The sequence below is a fragment of the Heloderma suspectum genome, chromosome 3 (genome assembly GCF_057233095.1).
Source record: "Heloderma suspectum isolate Gila_16-S chromosome 3, 16-S_ref, whole genome shotgun sequence".
In the NCBI taxonomy this organism is placed as follows: Eukaryota; Metazoa; Chordata; class Lepidosauria; order Squamata; family Helodermatidae; genus Heloderma; species Heloderma suspectum.
Window position 1 is genome coordinate 188,019,640 of NC_139460.1, and position 16,940 is coordinate 188,036,579.

General features: G+C 42.0%; 1 protein-coding gene across 2 annotated transcripts in view; it reads left to right on the forward strand.

The window, feature by feature from the left end:
- The window catches only part of VCL (vinculin), a 117,526-nt gene that overhangs the window by 40,127 nt on the left and 60,459 nt on the right, over positions 1–16,940 (forward strand). For both annotated transcript variants that reach the window (XM_084845178.1, XM_084845180.1), the window contains exons 2-4: positions 9,389–9,459; positions 14,282–14,432; positions 15,543–15,651. In XM_084845178.1, the coding sequence (XP_084701304.1) occupies positions 9,389–9,459; positions 14,282–14,432; positions 15,543–15,651 (331 nt within the window). The remainder of the gene's footprint in view (positions 1–9,388; positions 9,460–14,281; positions 14,433–15,542; positions 15,652–16,940) is intronic.

Genomic DNA, 16,940 nt, shown 5'->3' on the forward strand with positions numbered 1-16,940 from the left:
CACCAAGGAGAAGAAAGGAGCTGGCATCTACTCCCCCCTCATCGTCTGTGTCAAAGGTGTCGAAGACAGAACATATAGGGGACGTCTTTACGCTGATAAAGACCTTATCCTTGCAATTTATGGAACAAGTCAAAAGGCTGGATTTAATCCAAAATTCCATCACCACCCTGCAAGGAGCTGTAGATTTAATTAATGCGTCAAGGCAAAAAATGGAGACGAAAATTAATGAGCTTGAAAACCGAGTGGCAGGAAATGAAACTACGTCACAAATTTGTTTTAAAAATATCTCTGATAGAATCTCTCAACTGGAGGCCTTCATGAAAAGATCCAACATACGGATTATTGGGATTAAAAATCTGCCTAATGATGTAAAATTTCCTATTTTTGTGGATAAATTTTGCATGAGATACTCCCTATTTCATCTGATTATTTACTTGATATTGAGCAGGCATTTCATGTGCCAAATGCTAAAGGGACTGATTACACCATCATAGTTCAATTTGCAAAAGTCGCCACAAAGAATTATATCCTGTGCTTGGCAAAGGAGGTTGGAAGCCTTTCCTGGAAACAAGGTCAAGTTATGTTATTCCCAGACTACATCAAAGAGGTGGCGAATAAAAGAAGGCAATTTATCAAGGCAAAGAATATGGCAAAACAAATGAACTTACAATATTACTTAAAATATCCTGCTACACTTTGTATTGTGGCCGAAGGTCAGATGAAGAAGTTTTTAAATCGTGAAACGGCGGAGGCTTGGCTTAACGTAAAAATGTGTGAGAATTCTGTTACAGCCCCATGAACTGGAATCTTTAAACAAGCTTTGTGAACTGTTTGTGCTTCGGCTCTATGACTCAGGCCAATTCAGAAGATAACTATTTATATTGGTTTATTCTCTTTTATTTTTTCTTGCTTTTTATATTTTTTATTTTAAAATAGGTAATATATCTAGTATAAAATTTATTACTGATGTTTGAAGGTTTATATTAAGTTTTATTATTATATAATATTATATATATTTCTTTATTATTATTATTATTACTACTACTACTACTAATATAGGCTTTTAGGAATGAATTGTAGACCTCTTTCCTTGATATAAGATTGATGATATCATATAGAAATATAAGGTTGTTTATTAAACTGTAAGATTATTTAGGTTATAGATATAGTTTTTAAAATAGAATGGCATTGGAGGCCGGGGGTGTTGGAGTTTAAACTTAATTTTTTAGGTGGGGGGGAGAGGGAGAGGGGGAGGGAAGGGGAGGGAATTTTTTTTTCTTGTTTTCTTCACTTCCTTTCCTCCTCCCTTTCCCCCTTTTTCTCTTTTTTCTTTCTCTCTTTTTTTCTTCTTTTTTTGTTATTGTGGTGTCCTCATCAGAATATTGTACTGTTGGGAAATTGAAGTATTGATTACGTTGTTGGTAATTTTGGTATTGTTTCTTTCATTTATAAAAATAAAATAAATATATATTCCAAAAAAAAAAAAAACACTGGCGGTCACACGTGTTCGGAGGATTTGGTAAAGCACTTTATTCAAGCATGAGGTTGTTCTCCTGAGAGAAGAACAACAACTCCAAAATGGTGGCACACATATATATACACATATAAGAGGCAGCCTCTGGGCGGGACGGTTCCGCCTTCAAGGTGGCCTCCATGCAAGGGTTGCACAGCCAATAGCAACATTTGGCGGCAATTTACAACCAATCGTATTAAGATAACACAGCAAAGGTTCTGCACATGCTCAGTTATCCCTTACTCACATGGGCATGATGATCTCATCATGACTCTTGGCACACACGCAATGCTATCTGTTGTCAGTGTCCTGAGTACCTCAAGGCACTTCCTTGCAGGAACACAATAGAATTGCGAATGTGCTTTGTCCATCTCCAGCTATTGGAGATAGTCTCTTACTGTTTGCCCACAGGGGCTTGTTTGCTTGTGTGAAGTATTTTTATCCTGTCCCTCAGCCAAAAAGGTTTCCAGAGTGGCTTACATATAATCAGTAAAAGAAGATAGTCCGTGCCCATAGGCTGACAATCTAATCTGATCTAATCTTTTGCTAACATGATCTGGAGAAATCAGCAAGGTGAAGCTTTCCAGGGCATGGGGATAAGCATTAGCACTTGCTGAAAACTATAGATCATCAAGCTGCTTTTAAGGGCACAGGAGCCAGTTGAGAAATTGGCAACCCCTGATGTTCTAGGCCCTTCTAGTCCCACAGGATCTTACTAGGACGTTCACATTTTCCCAATATACTTGTCGTAAACAAGTCAGAGCAAATTCCGCCTGCTGTGAAAGAATGTGACCAAGATATCTGAAGGATCACCTTCTCCCTAATGATCGGTGACTGCTAGGCAAGGCAGTCATTGCAGGTCCTGACCATTAAAAGCTTTCTCTCCTGTAGAGAGGCTTTTCAATGGCATCTTTTCTATGCCGTTCAGTCGGTTTGATGTATGAAGCCTGTTGAATATTATCCAGTTGCTGCTGTTATCCTTCCTTGTGATTAAGAGAGAATCACCAAGGCAGCTAATAATTGTTCAGTAAAACTGCAGGCTAAAATCAAATGTACAGAAAAACATAATACCAGCAAACCAATAAAAGCACTACAAGCCAACAGACTAAAAAAATTAAAAAGCAACATGACATGGATAATAGTGAGGACACCCCAAAAGTCAGCAGGGATGGAACTGTGTGGATCTTCACATGGAGGGAAGTTCACCATTCTGGTGCCACCATGGAGAAGGCCTTACCCGCTGCACTTCCAATGGCAAAGGCACCCACTCAACGTCTTAATATATGTCCAGGTTCATATGGGAGAAGGCAGTCCTTCAAGGGATGCTGGGCTCTAAATGTTATCAATATTTCCAAGATGGTGTATATACACATGCATACACACACATGCATGGATGCACACATAAGCACACATATTTTCAGTTACTGTATCATAGACATACAGTGCCTTTTTTGTGTCCTTCCTGCCTGATTTAATTCTTCTTGAACTGCTGACGGGCTATCCAGCCTGGACTTCTACTGTACAAATGGAGACCCTCAAAGAAATTGTGGGGAAGGGAGAAAGCAAAGAGAAGGACGTTTAAGCAGAGTGGCTTTGATAGCGGTTGTCCATGCAGCCATGCTTGGGGAGATGCACCAGAAGTGCTATATTTGAATCAAGCACATTCTGCCTCCTGTGGATGCTTGTTAAGAAAACAGAACAGTCTTCCCCAACCTGGTGCTCTCCAGATATGTTGGACTACAACTCCCATCACCCCCAGCGAGCATGGCCAATCTGGAGGACACCAGGTTGGGGAAGGTTGGAGTAGAGTTTGTCCAACTGCCATGATGGCTTTAGGGGCAAAGCAGGTGGCCCTGGAGCCACTGTGGCAGCTTGTGCTAGACAGAAGGTCTCCTTCCCTTCAGCCGTCAAAACCCCAGTCTCAGCTGGCTGAGGGGGCTTGTTCACTTCTGTTTGCTTCCCAAGATATTCCCTGGCAGCATGCAGACATAATTCTTGGCCTCTGCTGGGTTTGAGGGATCATTCTGGCCCTCTGTTTTTCCACATTTTGGGAGGGGGGGGTTTCTACCACTGGTCGCCTGTTATAAATTGGATGTTCTTCATTGTAACCATGTGTGGATGCTCGTTAGGACAAAAGGAGGCAAAGCAGCCTCCTCCAACCTGGTGCTCTTCAAATATGTTGGACCCCATCACACCCAGCCTGCATGGCCACCCTGGAGGGTGCCAGGTTGGGGAAGGCTGTGTTGGAACATCTGCTTACACACCTCCTTTGTCTCCTCTATAGTTCTAGTTTGGCCCTGAAGTTTACTAATATAGAGAGTGATTTAAACATCTATGCAGTTCTGTTTGCAAGGCTGGAATGCAACTTTTTCAGAGTTCATCAAAAACAATAATACAGAATCGTTGCTCTGATACTCAAGTAGTGCAGGTTTGGGTGAGGCGGGAGTACATGGTTTGTGGAAAACTTCTTAGCAACTACTTCATTTGTCTTAATGAGCTCAGAGTAGAGGCTTCTTCCATGTTTGTCTGAATGTACCCTAAAATTTGCCTAGAATGTAATGTGCATCCTTTCTTTTTTGCAGCATCTATTATTTGTGTGTGTGTATTTTTAAGTATTATATATATGGAAAAACTTACTGTTTATTTCTTACATAGTTCTGCTGCCTTAAAATTGTGCTGTACAGATAGCATCCCTTTGTTGATATACATTTTTAACCTTGTTTAAAAAGATACACATCTGTTTTATCATTATATTGTCTTGAGTTGGCTCAGCTGGTATGTCCTTACATCTTTTTAAAAAATGTTTTTACAGATGGACCAGGCAAGCCTGTTATGTAACTATTTTAGTGTTCCAAGTTATATTGCTTGGTGGAATGCCAGGATAAAAATGTGATAAATAATTGTGTGTTTCTTTATTATTTCTCATACAAAAAGTCTGTGTGACATTTTTTAAATATGTGTATTAAATAGGTTGGACTATTTTAATGGTACCTGATAGCATACTGAGGTGGAAATTGTGCTTATAATTTACTAGCAGTTGCAAAAGCAACCAGTCAGACACAAAGGTGTTATAAAGTCTGCAAACAAACATCGACTCCAGTTTGATCCGAATTTAAGGTGCAGTGTTGACAAGCCTGTGGGAAACAATGATTCATCAGAGTACGTTGTCATCTTGGGGGCCCACCTGTCTTTAGTTTTGTATGTGATGACTAAGATCTCATGCGATAAGGAACAGATCAAACAAAATGTGTAATATTAGGTAAATAGAAAGTGTATTCGCAATATGCACTAGTTAAGTCCATTCTGTGTGATCTCGGCTTGTACCTACTGATAACAGTCCAAGTATAATGATCGTAGGAACTATAGCGTTCCATGACTGTGTGCATGGAGGGAAGTAGTTCAGGGTAACACCAGCAAAGAACTGAAACCTAGAATTGAGTATGTTTTCTGAAAGGCGCTATATAAATGTACTGATGAAATCATAAATCTAGAGCAGCAGCCATTTTGAGTTCTCTTAGGGTTGCACAGTGTAAAGTAATATTTTATTGCACATCCCAATAATCTCCAGTGGCATCATTTGTATAAAGTTTGCAGTGTCAATTACTACACTAACGGAACAAGCCTTGAGGGAACAAAGTTCAGTACCTCTCAGCTGAGAAGGGAAGACGGAAAGTTGTTGGCTTGGCCGCGCGCCTGGAATTGGGCAAGTCGCTCACTTGCACCAAGCCGTCATGGATCTCTCTCTAAGAGTGCTGTCTATATTTATCCTTAATTTCAAAACCCCGCACAACAAAGGAAATCAAAAACAGTTCCAGCATTCTCTTCCTTTAAATTGTGTTGTGTCATAAAAATGTATGTATTCCATAGAATTGTCAGAAGCCCCTCTGGGAAGAACAAACCCATCAATTTAACAGATGGCAACAGATTGGGGGGCAGATTAGATACTAATGTGATCAGTGGTGGAAGATAATTTTTTTAAAGGAAGTGCACTGCTTTGTATGCATGCAATGGAGTCTTTATCACTTGGCAGGGTATTTCTATGTCTAAAATGTCAAGGGCGACAGAGTCAATCTGAAAAGGGTAATCATCTGGTGCTGTTGTTCTATTCCTGTGCTTTCCCCTGCCTCCTGCTGCTTTGATGGCCAGAATGGCAGCAACATTAAAAGTATATTTATAATGAATATATGAAAATTAGAACGTTAGAAATGGGGATCTGCAACAAAACGTTACTTTGCGTCCCCAGCCTCTAATGGGACTTCTTGTTCACGGCTCTAGCCAGCCAGGAATAAGAACTTTGGGGTTCATAGAGGACACATTTTATTCTTTTCCACTCTCTTGAACAATTCCCCTGCTGTGCTAGGTAGTGCTGAAAGGATCAGGGCTACTTGCCAGCCGAGAACCTCAACACTTGATTGCAGGTAGGGGGTTATCATGTAGAGATGCGAGTTTTGTTAGCCTTATGGCACATCCCTCTGAATTGAATCCTCACCTCTAGGATACTGTAATCTGTTAGGGACTCAAGCAGGCCAATTCCCTCTCTCTTCTTCCATTTCCCTGTTTCCAACAGGAACACATCCAGGATTTTAACATAGTAGTTCTCCCCTCCCCTCCCCCCAACAAAAGGTAGCAACAAAGACAGGAATTCCTGTGTTTATGTGCTTTGGTGTTCAATGTGAACCTAGACATTCCTGCTTCAGACAGTGAGTTGATAGGTTACTGTAGAACGTTCTTATTTCTATGTGCTCAACATTCCAAAGGATCATCCCAGAGTGCAGGACACGGAATAATGAGCTCAAGTTACAGGAAGCCAGATTCCGGGTGAACATCAGGAAAAACTTCCTGACTGTTAGAGCAATACGACAGTGGAACCAATGACCTAGGGAGGTGGTGGGCTCTCCCACACTGGAGGTGTTCAAGACGAGGCTGGACAGCCATCTGTCAGGGATGCTCTGACTTGGATTCCTGCACTGAGCAGGGGGTTGGACTCGATGGCCTTGTAGGCCCCTTCCAGCCATACTATTCTATGATTCTATAACCTGGAAGCTCACAAAGTTATGTTTTAAGATGTTTAAAATTCCTTTTTATTTTTATTTGCACTTGTTCATACCTAAGGTGTTCCACATGTATGTAGAAACCATTACCTAATTTTTAGGTGACTGTTTCATTTACAAAATGATAGGTACTCAACCACACAAGTTTGTTATTAGAGGGAATGATAAAATGTTGTGTGTGGGGGGAAGTGGGGGGAGGGAGAAGAATGTTGATCATGCTTGCATTTTCTAATTGGGTTATTCAGGGGTTCCTTTTTAAATGGGGTCTATTTGAATTAGAAGCCTAACCTCTGCTTTGCAGGAAGAGAATGTTCATATGTAGCTATATAACAGCCTTGGTCAAGGGGGAGTTTAATGTACAGATGTAATTAGTAATTTTACATCTTATTCGTAATTTTACATTTATTAGTAATTTATTTATTACATTTATTAGTAATTTTACATTTAAAAGGGGGAGTTTAATGTACAGATGTAATTAGTAATTTTGGTGCATCACTCCTCAAATAAGCTGAAAAATTCATTTTGACTTAGAATCATGAATGCCTCCACTGTGGGAGAGCCCACCACCTCCCTAGGTTATTGGTTCCATTGCCGTATTGCTGTAACAGTCAGGAAGTTTCTCCTGATGTTCAGCCGGAATCTGGCTTCCTCTCACTTGAGCCCATTATTCCGTGTCCTGCACTCTGGGATGATGGAGAAGAGATCCTGGCCTTCCTCTCTGTAACAGCCCTTCAAGTACTTGAAGAGCGCTATCATATCTCCCCTCAGTCTTCTCTTCTCAAGGCTAAACTTGCCCAGTTCATTCAGTCTCTCCTCATAGGGCTTTATTTCCAGTGGAGGTAATTTGCTTGGCTTGCAAGATTTCATAGTAATTTGGGCATTAACTGGGCATTAACAGTAATTTGGGCATTATTTGTTTCTGTCAGTGTCCTGAACTCCTAGTGGTACCAGCTCTCTTCCTTTAACACCAGCCTTTTCTGTGAAGTCTGTGCAGTGGGGCTACCAGGTCTGAGGGGGCTTTGGCCAAGATCCCTCTCTGGACCACAGTCCCCGCCCCCACCTTTCTCCTCCTGTGCTGCCCTGGTCTCTTTCCAACTCTTCTCCATACACACTTCTAAAAAAAGAAAAGAGAACCATCCATTCTCTTCCTGCGGCCTAGTATGTTTGGGGGAGGGAACAAATGGCTTCCTTTTTCTTTGTTTTAAGACCTGTTTTCCCCCTCCCATCTGCTTACCTAAAGAGACAACAGGAAGGGAATCAAAGGGGTCCTTTCTTCTTTTTAAAACTCTTTACACAAGTTGTCAGGCATGCTGGCTCCAGGCTGGAATCAACACTCCTGGTTAACCTGTATAAAGAGTTTTGAAAAGAAGCCAGAGAGACGGGTTGATGATTTGATCTAACCCCATCCCTGGCTTTCTGGGATACCAGCAGTCAGCACAATAGGGTGGCTGCACTGCTGCAGAGCAAAGTGCCACAGTCGCACCCACCATCTTCATTTCCCAGAGTTCCCTCTGGCTCCCACATGGGTCCCAGAGGCACTCTGGAATGGGGGAAAATAGGAGAAAGAAGACATGGCCACTTCATTCGGACTTCTGTGCTTGGAGGGGCCTGGATCTGAGCCCTTAGGTCTGGCCCTGGTGGTGCTACTGAGTCTGTGATTTAATCCCTTAGTTACATCACCAACCAAAACTGAGCGTAAGTATGGAGCAACTGCCTTTGCTCACATTTCACTCCTTATTCTCCTAGTTTACCCCTTCCCCTTTTTGTCCTCTCCTTTTTGTCTTTTCCGCTGTTGAAATTTAAATGGCAAGCTGCTCAGGGCAGTGGCCTATATATATATTTTTTACTTGTGCTACTAATTGTACATGGCTTTCTATAAGTAATAGGAAGTAAAAAAAAAAAAAAGTGGTTGCCTATAAGGACTTCAAGGAAGGGCAGAGATTAGGGAGATTTTTCTGAAACTGCCCCCCCCCCTCGCATTTCTCACTGGTTGGGAGAATAGATGACTTTCTCACCTTGGGAGAGGAGTGTCTTCTGAGAGTTGCAGGGCTGACAAAAGGTATGGTGCAAGATGGAAATGTCAAGCATCAGCTAAGGCTTAGTGTGGGCAGTGGGCCAAGGAGCATGCAATTTTTAATTGGTAGTCTAGCCTGCAGCCTAGCACAGTAAAGCACATTCAGGCATAGAATACTGGTGGTAGAGGGAATTGTAGACATGTTGCATGGGAGGACAAGGAGGGAGTAAGTGGCCCCTATTTAAATCTACATTTAGGAGCTATCAGCAGTAATAATACAGCTGTCGAGTGTTCAGAGCACTTCATGCGCTACTGTTTTGTATAACCTTTAGAACAGCCATGAAACGTGGGTCAGTATTATTATCCCCATATTGCCCATGCGGAGTTGAAGCTGATTGGGAGTGGCCTGCCTATGGCCATCAAGTGAATTCATGGGAGAGGCAAAATTTGAAACAGGAGCTTTCTCCTTCTTAGCTCAGGCTGTTAGCAACTCTGCTGCGTTAGCTCACTACAGGAATCAAATTAAGCAGTGCATATGCTTAATTCCATTCTGATATTATGGAAAATTACAAACAACAAAACCAGGCTGAGGTAGGTGCTCTTTAGATTTGTGATCACTCTGGTGTGCTATCAATTTAGTGTCTGTTCTTTCAGTGAAGTAGGGCAGTCTTCTCATTTTCAGAGCTCTGGGAAAGCATTAAACCATGGAAACAGGAGAAACTGTTCATTTTTGGTGACTTTACTAAGAATGTTACATTGAAATTATGAAGCTGAGGATAAAAACATGCAACTCTTCCTTTTCTCATGCAGGTTGGAAAAGAAACGGTTCAGACAACTGAAGACCAGATTTTGAAAAGGGACATGCCACCTGCGTTCATTAAGTAAGAAAATCAAAATGATAAGTATTGACAATAATTATTATAGAAAATTTTACAGCCTAGTTTTCACTGCAGTAGTTTGGGCTGTACTGCTGCAGACTATAGGTGAGGCCTCACATGACTGAAAGCTTCTTTTTTACCCCCCCCCTCCCCCGCACATATATCAGGGAGAAGGCGAGGCTAGAATCCTTCTTCCTGACTTGCTTGTTTTCTATGTGCAGGAGGTTGGTTTGCATAGAGAAGCATTCAAATTGGTGAATCCTCACTTTCAGTTTGAAATGGTATCTCCTGGACAGAGGTGGACCATCTCAGTGAGAACTAAGCCTCTTGCAGATCTTTAATATGTAACATTTTATTTAGCAAAGAAACGTCATATTACTCATAAGATGTTTTGGTTATTTTAGACTAGACGTTGTAATGGCGGCATAGCCCTCCAGTATCCTGTCTCTTCAGGGCTGAGAATCTTCCAAGAGCCGTCTGCACACATCATCCTTTTCTGGATATAGTTCTGGTTATAGTTCTCTTTATGGGTGGAAGAGCATGCATTTCTGCTATTTGTAGCATTTCTGCTATTTCATTCACTCACTGCCCTTGACTTGCTTCAGATTGCCTTTGCCACAAGAAAGCAAATGGACTGGCACTTGTAATTAACTTAATGCATCTGTTCTGAACGGATAATTATATTCTTCTCAGAGTTCTTCAAGGCATAATAATCACTTTCATTATCATTAAATCACTTCCCTTGACAGTGTGAAATGCCAGCTCCGTATTGAAAAGGCTATTGCTTGCCATCTATTCAACAGGGTTTGTTCTTTCTTAGATACTGGCCAGGTTTGCATGATCAGCGGGGGAAACCACACGTGGTAGCTTGTTCCCCCGCCCCTGCGTGTGCTGCTCGTGCACGCCGTTTGCTTAATTACTCGTGCCGCAGGTTGCCGTGTCATTACAACCTGACATGGTGCGCAGTGGGGGTGGCTTCTAACCCACGCTACAACCCCTACTACAAGCCACGGGTGGTGGGGTGGGCTAGAAACCACCTCCTCCATGCACCGTTGTGGGTTCGGACAACAGGGTAACCCGGGACGCAGCACAGGCAATTAAGGAAAAAGCAGGTGTGCATGGGCAGGGCCCAGGAAAGCAGGCTACAGTGCATGGCCTCCCCCACTGACCATGTGAACCTGGCCATTGACTAGAGAAAGTAACTGAATGTTCCGCAGATTTGTTGGGGAGCAGTGGGGAAAGACGAACAGACAGAAGCTCATAGACTGAACCACACAAATCTGTTTGTCAGGACGTGGGAGAAGATGAGCTATGAATGAACTAAATGTGTGAAAATTTGTGATGATCTCTTTGGATGGTTGATCATCATGAATATTTGCTTAGTGGTCATTTTAATTTTTCTTCCTTTCAAATATGTTTCACTGTCATTGCATCAAGGTTTCCTTTTAAAGCAGAGGAAGAATGATTTCTGTCTTGGGAATCATGGCAGGAAATGAGAGAAAATGATGTATAATAAAACTTTTGAAACTGATGGGCAAAACAGACATGACATGGGAGGTCCATGAACAGATCTTGTGATGTCTGCTTCTTTGCTTACAAGCAACCATGGCAGCCCCCCCCCCAGTGTGGATCGGGGCTATTAGATTAGGAGGAAAAGGCTAGAAATGGCTACTAGTCTTGATGGTATGTACTACCTCCAGTATCAGAGGCAGTGAGCCTATGTACACCAGTTGCTGGGGAACACGGGTGGGAGGGTGCTGTTGTGCTCGTGCTCTGTTTGTGGGTTCCTGGTCGACAGCTGGTCGGCCACTGTGTGAACAGAATGCTGGACTAGATAGACCCAAGGTCTGATCCAGCATAGCACTTCTTGTGTTCTTACGTTCTTATGAAGTTAACCCTTTCCCTGATTTTAAATTGCCCCTCAAAGCTGTTGCTAGCTGTGGAAGGAAACAAAGACTGTACCTGTTGGGGTTAAACTGCCATCCCCCAGTGCCATGACCCCAGTTGACCTCATTCACACCCGTGGCTGCTTTTGAGTAAAGAAAAAGGTGCCAGGAGGTCCATTTATGACTCTCCCACACCACATGTAGATTAGCCTCGAATGGTGTTTGGAGGGCATGGGAGTTAGCTGTTGGCCCTGAAAAAACAGAAACAATTGCCCACATTTTCCCTGGTCTCTCAAGCCCCTTGTGTCAAGCCTGAATAGGTCTTTGGCTCCCAGCCTATGTTGTGTTCCTTGTGTCACTGACTTAGTTATCACTGAGGTAATGGATCTGTTTCTGGGCTATAGTCACATCAGACTGAACGTAGGGGCTCACCTTCTTGAATGGTCCCCCATACATTTTTTTTTTAACCCTGTGCATGAAAACGAAGTTCATCATGGAGAAGGCTAGACCAGAACCCTTCTCCCTGACACCATTTTCTGTATGTGGGGATTGGTGGTGGTGGGGATTTTTTATGGGAGGCGAATTCAGTCATGTCAACCCCCCACCTGCAGGCTGAAATGCTACTGTCCAAAATCAGGCCTACCATCTCAGTGAGAGCTAGGCCACTGCTTGTATACGCTGTAGCTGTGTACCAAGCATATGTAGCAACTCAAGCTTAATTGCTGATGGGTTCTCTAACTTCCAAGAACTATGGCTTGTAAGTATTAAAAGTGCTAACAATTGTAAAATCACATTGGCAGAGTATAAGAAGTTAGCCAAAGTCAGGACCTGTATGTGACAAATAGGTGTACTTGAAGGAACTCGTGTGCATTAAGCAGGCAAGAGAATGATATGTCTGTTCACAAATGCAGAAATTATTTATATATATATATATATATATATATATATGAATGATGCTGAAGTTCTACATTTTAAAAGTGCTGTGTTTTTATCTGGAAAGGACATAGATGGTACATACAGCTCTAATGGCATTTACCAGATCACTGGCTGGTATCTTAAACCAGCCAAGTGAATTATATTTAATCTTTTGCTAAATTTGGCCTGTAAATATGATGTTGCTATCTCATCTGTGTTTCAGCTTAGTTTGCACGTCTAGCAGTCTGATGTCTGTAATAGCCATCTGTCCAAAATATCATTTTGTCTTTTGTACCCAACAAAATTCACAGATTTATAAACATGTTGGTCTTGGCTCTACCAGAACACAGCTCTTCTCTTATGCCTTTCAAAAATTTATTTAGTGGAGACCTATGTCATATTTATGTATCCCTGACCTCCCCAAATGCTCAGATTAGTGTTGCAGAAATTAGATTATTGTGTTCATTGCGAGAACATGTTGTCTGATTCCAGACTTGACACTTTAGAAAACTGTCTGTGAATAAGAGGAACTTAATCGTATCATGAATGGTATTTAAATACATTCAGGCACAGAATTCTTCATCTAAGGTAATGAGTTGTGTAAGTACCTTTCTACCCTGCTCCGATAGTCAGCTGGTCTAAAATGCACAATACAGTATGTTTTCACTACTTAACTGTCACATGAAAAAAGCCAAATACCAAAATTGTATGACTCAGGTGCAGATTTTTCTATTCTGTATGATGACACAGTCCAGATATGGCAGATGGTACTCTTTTGAAATAAAATAGATACTTGCCTTTTGAAGGAAAAGGTGATTTAAATAAATCTTGGGTTCTCAATTTGGGATGTGGGCCTCAGAAGAACAGGTGAACAATTGCTTGTGAAATTGCAACCTCCTTCCTGACCCTCCCTGGTTCATCCCCCAAAGCAGTATAACTTGACGTAGCAGTGAAGATTGTGTATCTCTCTAGGCCCAGTGAATGGGCCCCGTGTTGCTGAAGTTAAACAGATGCAGACCTGATTAGTAATATGGATGTGGGGTGTGTGTATACTATAATACGTATAACTTTATTGTAGACTTCTTTACTTCTGATTGTGACAATGCTATGGAGCAGCTGAATAGCGCTTTCCATTTTCCTGTTTATTTTTCTTCCCTGCATTTGGAGTTTTAAATGAGGTATGCCATGGATCCCAGTGATACTGCTCTTTTTTTTATTTGCCTGCCTGTTCTTGAGTTTTGGACAAGAACAGGCAGACGTTTCAACTTTCCCCAGTTTAATTAAATCATTCCTTTCTTGACTTCCAGACACTCTGCAGTACAAAATATGTAAAATGCTTACTTTTGTTTTTTTGTTTATAAGGGCATTTATACCCTGCTTTTGGCCCTAAGAAGAGCCCCCCAAATGTTTACAATAAATTAAAATCCCCAAACCAAATAACGAGTACAGTTAAAACTGAGAACAGTTATTCTTTATAGAAAAATAACTGCGAGCTGTTTTGCTCGTACCCTATTTTAAAAAAAGTATCAGGTGTTCTGAATTGTCTGTGTAATTTTGGGAGCAAAGCTTGGAAAGATGGCTTAACATGATATTTTCCAGACATCTATTACAAGTATACGATTAGGTATACTGAGAAAAGCAAGGGCACAATGAAATTAGTAACTTGCATTAAACAATTAGTAAATCCCCCGTCTGCCAGTTTCCAGTATCAGTCCCACCCTCTGAAAGCAGGCTTTACATCAAAAAGGGCCATTGGTTAACAGCTATGCACATTTTCATGTAATGTGTTGTTTTCCCATAGTATTGGATCTTAAAACATGGTTTGAATTAAACTTTTTTTTAGTTAGGGTTCAAAGGAAAGTGCTGGTGGGGGTAGGAGTAACTAAAGGTTAGATTGAGTAATCTGTTCACTGCATACGAGAAGATCGTCTATAAGATGCATGTTGCTCCTAGGATAGCTATCTTCTATCCCCTGCAGGTAACAGAACCAGCACTAATCTCTGTTTCATAATGATTACTCACAGGGTGGAAAACGCTTGCACAAAACTTGTTCAGGCAGCTCAGATGCTCCAAACGGACCCATATTCAGTACCTGCTCGTGATTACCTTATTGATGGATCAAGAGGCATTCTTTCTGGGACATCAGACTTACTTCTGACATTTGACGAGGCTGAGGTAGGGTTTTTAGTGGCAGTAAACTACATCTATATAACAGCAACTTGCTACTTTGATATTCATTTCAATGCAAATTTCTGCCTTATAATACTTTCCAAATATTGGGTTGGATCCAGTGCTAGGCATGTGCAACTGCACTGGTGGAAGCAGAATTCCCCAACCCCTCCTCCTCACAGCGCCCCTCCAGCTCCCCCAAAGTGTTACACAGAGAGTCAGGAGACTCTGCTGAAGGAGGTAGGTTGTGGTATGTTGGGGAGGGTGGATCTCAGAAAACTGGGTGGAGGCGTCTCTGCTCATGGAAGGTGTCTTTGCCCAATGTGGGGGGATTCAGCAGGGACCTCTGTGTAGCATTTTTAGCCGGCTGGTGGGGCTGGCGTGGGGAAGAAGGGTAATAGCTCTTGATATAACAGAGTAGTTAATTTACCTTAAGGGAAATTGATTTCTAGAAAGCATTCAGTCTGTTTTAATTATTGTGATACGATACCATGATCTCAAACTTGCACTGTTATACTGGAAATATGCAAAAACCTATAGAGAATCAGTAATACAATTTTTCCCCTAGCTAAAAGTGCAATATTTTCTCCTGTGCTATAATTCGTTTCACACATTCATGGTGCCAAATAGTCGCTAAGATTGTATTCCATTATTTTAAGGGATTATGCATTCATAACTGCACAAATAGAGAACTTTGCCTGAAAGAGCATCATGGAAAAGGGATCCTGGAGGCAATCTTACACACCTCTGCATGCAGAATTTCTGTTGATTATCAGAGTGTGTTGAGTATGCATAATGGGTTCTAGATTTCAGTTACTGATCATCCCAGGGTGACAGAGCATTTCTAGTGTGTGTGTGTGTGTGTGTGTGTGTGTGGGCGGGGGGATACTGCAAAATGTGTTGGAAGTGGTTTGGACACACATTTGTTGCCCTGAAAACAAATGCCTCTGAAGGCAGCAAATGTTTGTACAGACCATTTCCCTCACACTTAGTAATGTCTGTCTGTCTATTGCAGACTAGTGCATTTTCTGCTTTTAATCATAAGCAGACCTTTTAACTAAAGCAATTTTGGCTTGTAATAAAGGGAAACAATTACTACTTAAACTTTTATTTAAGGTCCGTAAAATCATCCGTGTCTGCAAAGGAATCCTGGAATACCTAACCGTGGCAGAGGTGGTGGAGACTATGGAGGACTTGGTGACATACACAAAGAACCTGGGGCCAGGTTAGGCATGCCTAGTCTTCCTCTCAGTGTATTGCTGTGCTGATTTTTTATCCAGAACCTTAAAGGAGTGGGCTTTTGTTTCCCTCCTGAGCGACGGGAGGAGCCATCACTTGCCTACAGAAGGTTCCAGGTTCAAACCAGGGAGAAAGCCCTGCCCTCAGGCCTTGGAGTGACAGTACACAGAAGTTGGTTGGGTAGACCATGCTCTGCCTCATTGCAAGGCAGCTCATATGAGCCCGCTCTACTTCTGAGAGAAAATGAAAATGGAGCTTGCTGGCTTGAATGGGGGGCATGACTGGGGAGGAGATTGCAAAAATAGTCTGTTATAATATATCACCTATGCATTTAAAACATGAATGGGGCAGATCTGTGAATAAGTAAGTGTGGCTCTCACTGTCGCATGCACTCTGACCCAGAGGAATGGCTGGGGGGAATGTAGTGAATGAACCGTTCCTGAGCTGGAGAGGATTCAGAATGGAATGCAGAAGCAGAGAGGGTTGAGGCATTCCTTTGGTAGCATGAATTTGATTCATTGTCTGTGCCTATACATGGGTAATGCGGGAAGAGCAAGGGATTCTCCAATACCAATCAAAATGGGAGGAGGGATGGGGAAAGCGGCAGATGTGTGCATGTGTTTAAGACAGATACACAGATCAGATTTTTAAGGAGAGCTGAGAGACAGAATGGAGTAAGATGGTGTCACTTGGTTGCCAGAAGCAATGTAAAGAATTCTCCAGTGCAACTATTTCAGATATTCACTACAACATCCTGTCAAAAGTTGCTTTAATTGAGTGCTCTGAAGAGGTCTTGACTTAGACGGCAGTGGGATTTCCAGCTTTCTCTTTTTTGACTTCATACTCTTATGGTACTTGATAGGAAGTTTATCTTTGTTTCTGAAAAACTGAACAGCCAAGGCCCTGGCTAAATCCAAGACTTGATTCTGTCTCTCATCCTGGTGGAAGCTGAAGTGTCTTCCATCTGTCAGTGATGATGCCCTTTTGCTGTACTTCCTTGACATCTGTTTTTTTAAGAAAATCTCTTCTTGCATAGTGGGTGCCTGCAGAATTTGATGGGGCATGCAGCCTTAATATCCCTCATGTTCCTTTGTGCTGCTTTTTATTCAGTGAACATGGAGGATATGAAGTCATATTGTATTTTGAATTAATACTTAGTAAACAACAATAGCCCCCTTCATGGATCACTGCCTTGTTGTGGCGAAGGGGCTTGCGTAACTCAGTGAAGCCATAAGCTATGCCGTGCAGGGCCACCCAAGACGGACAGGTCATGGC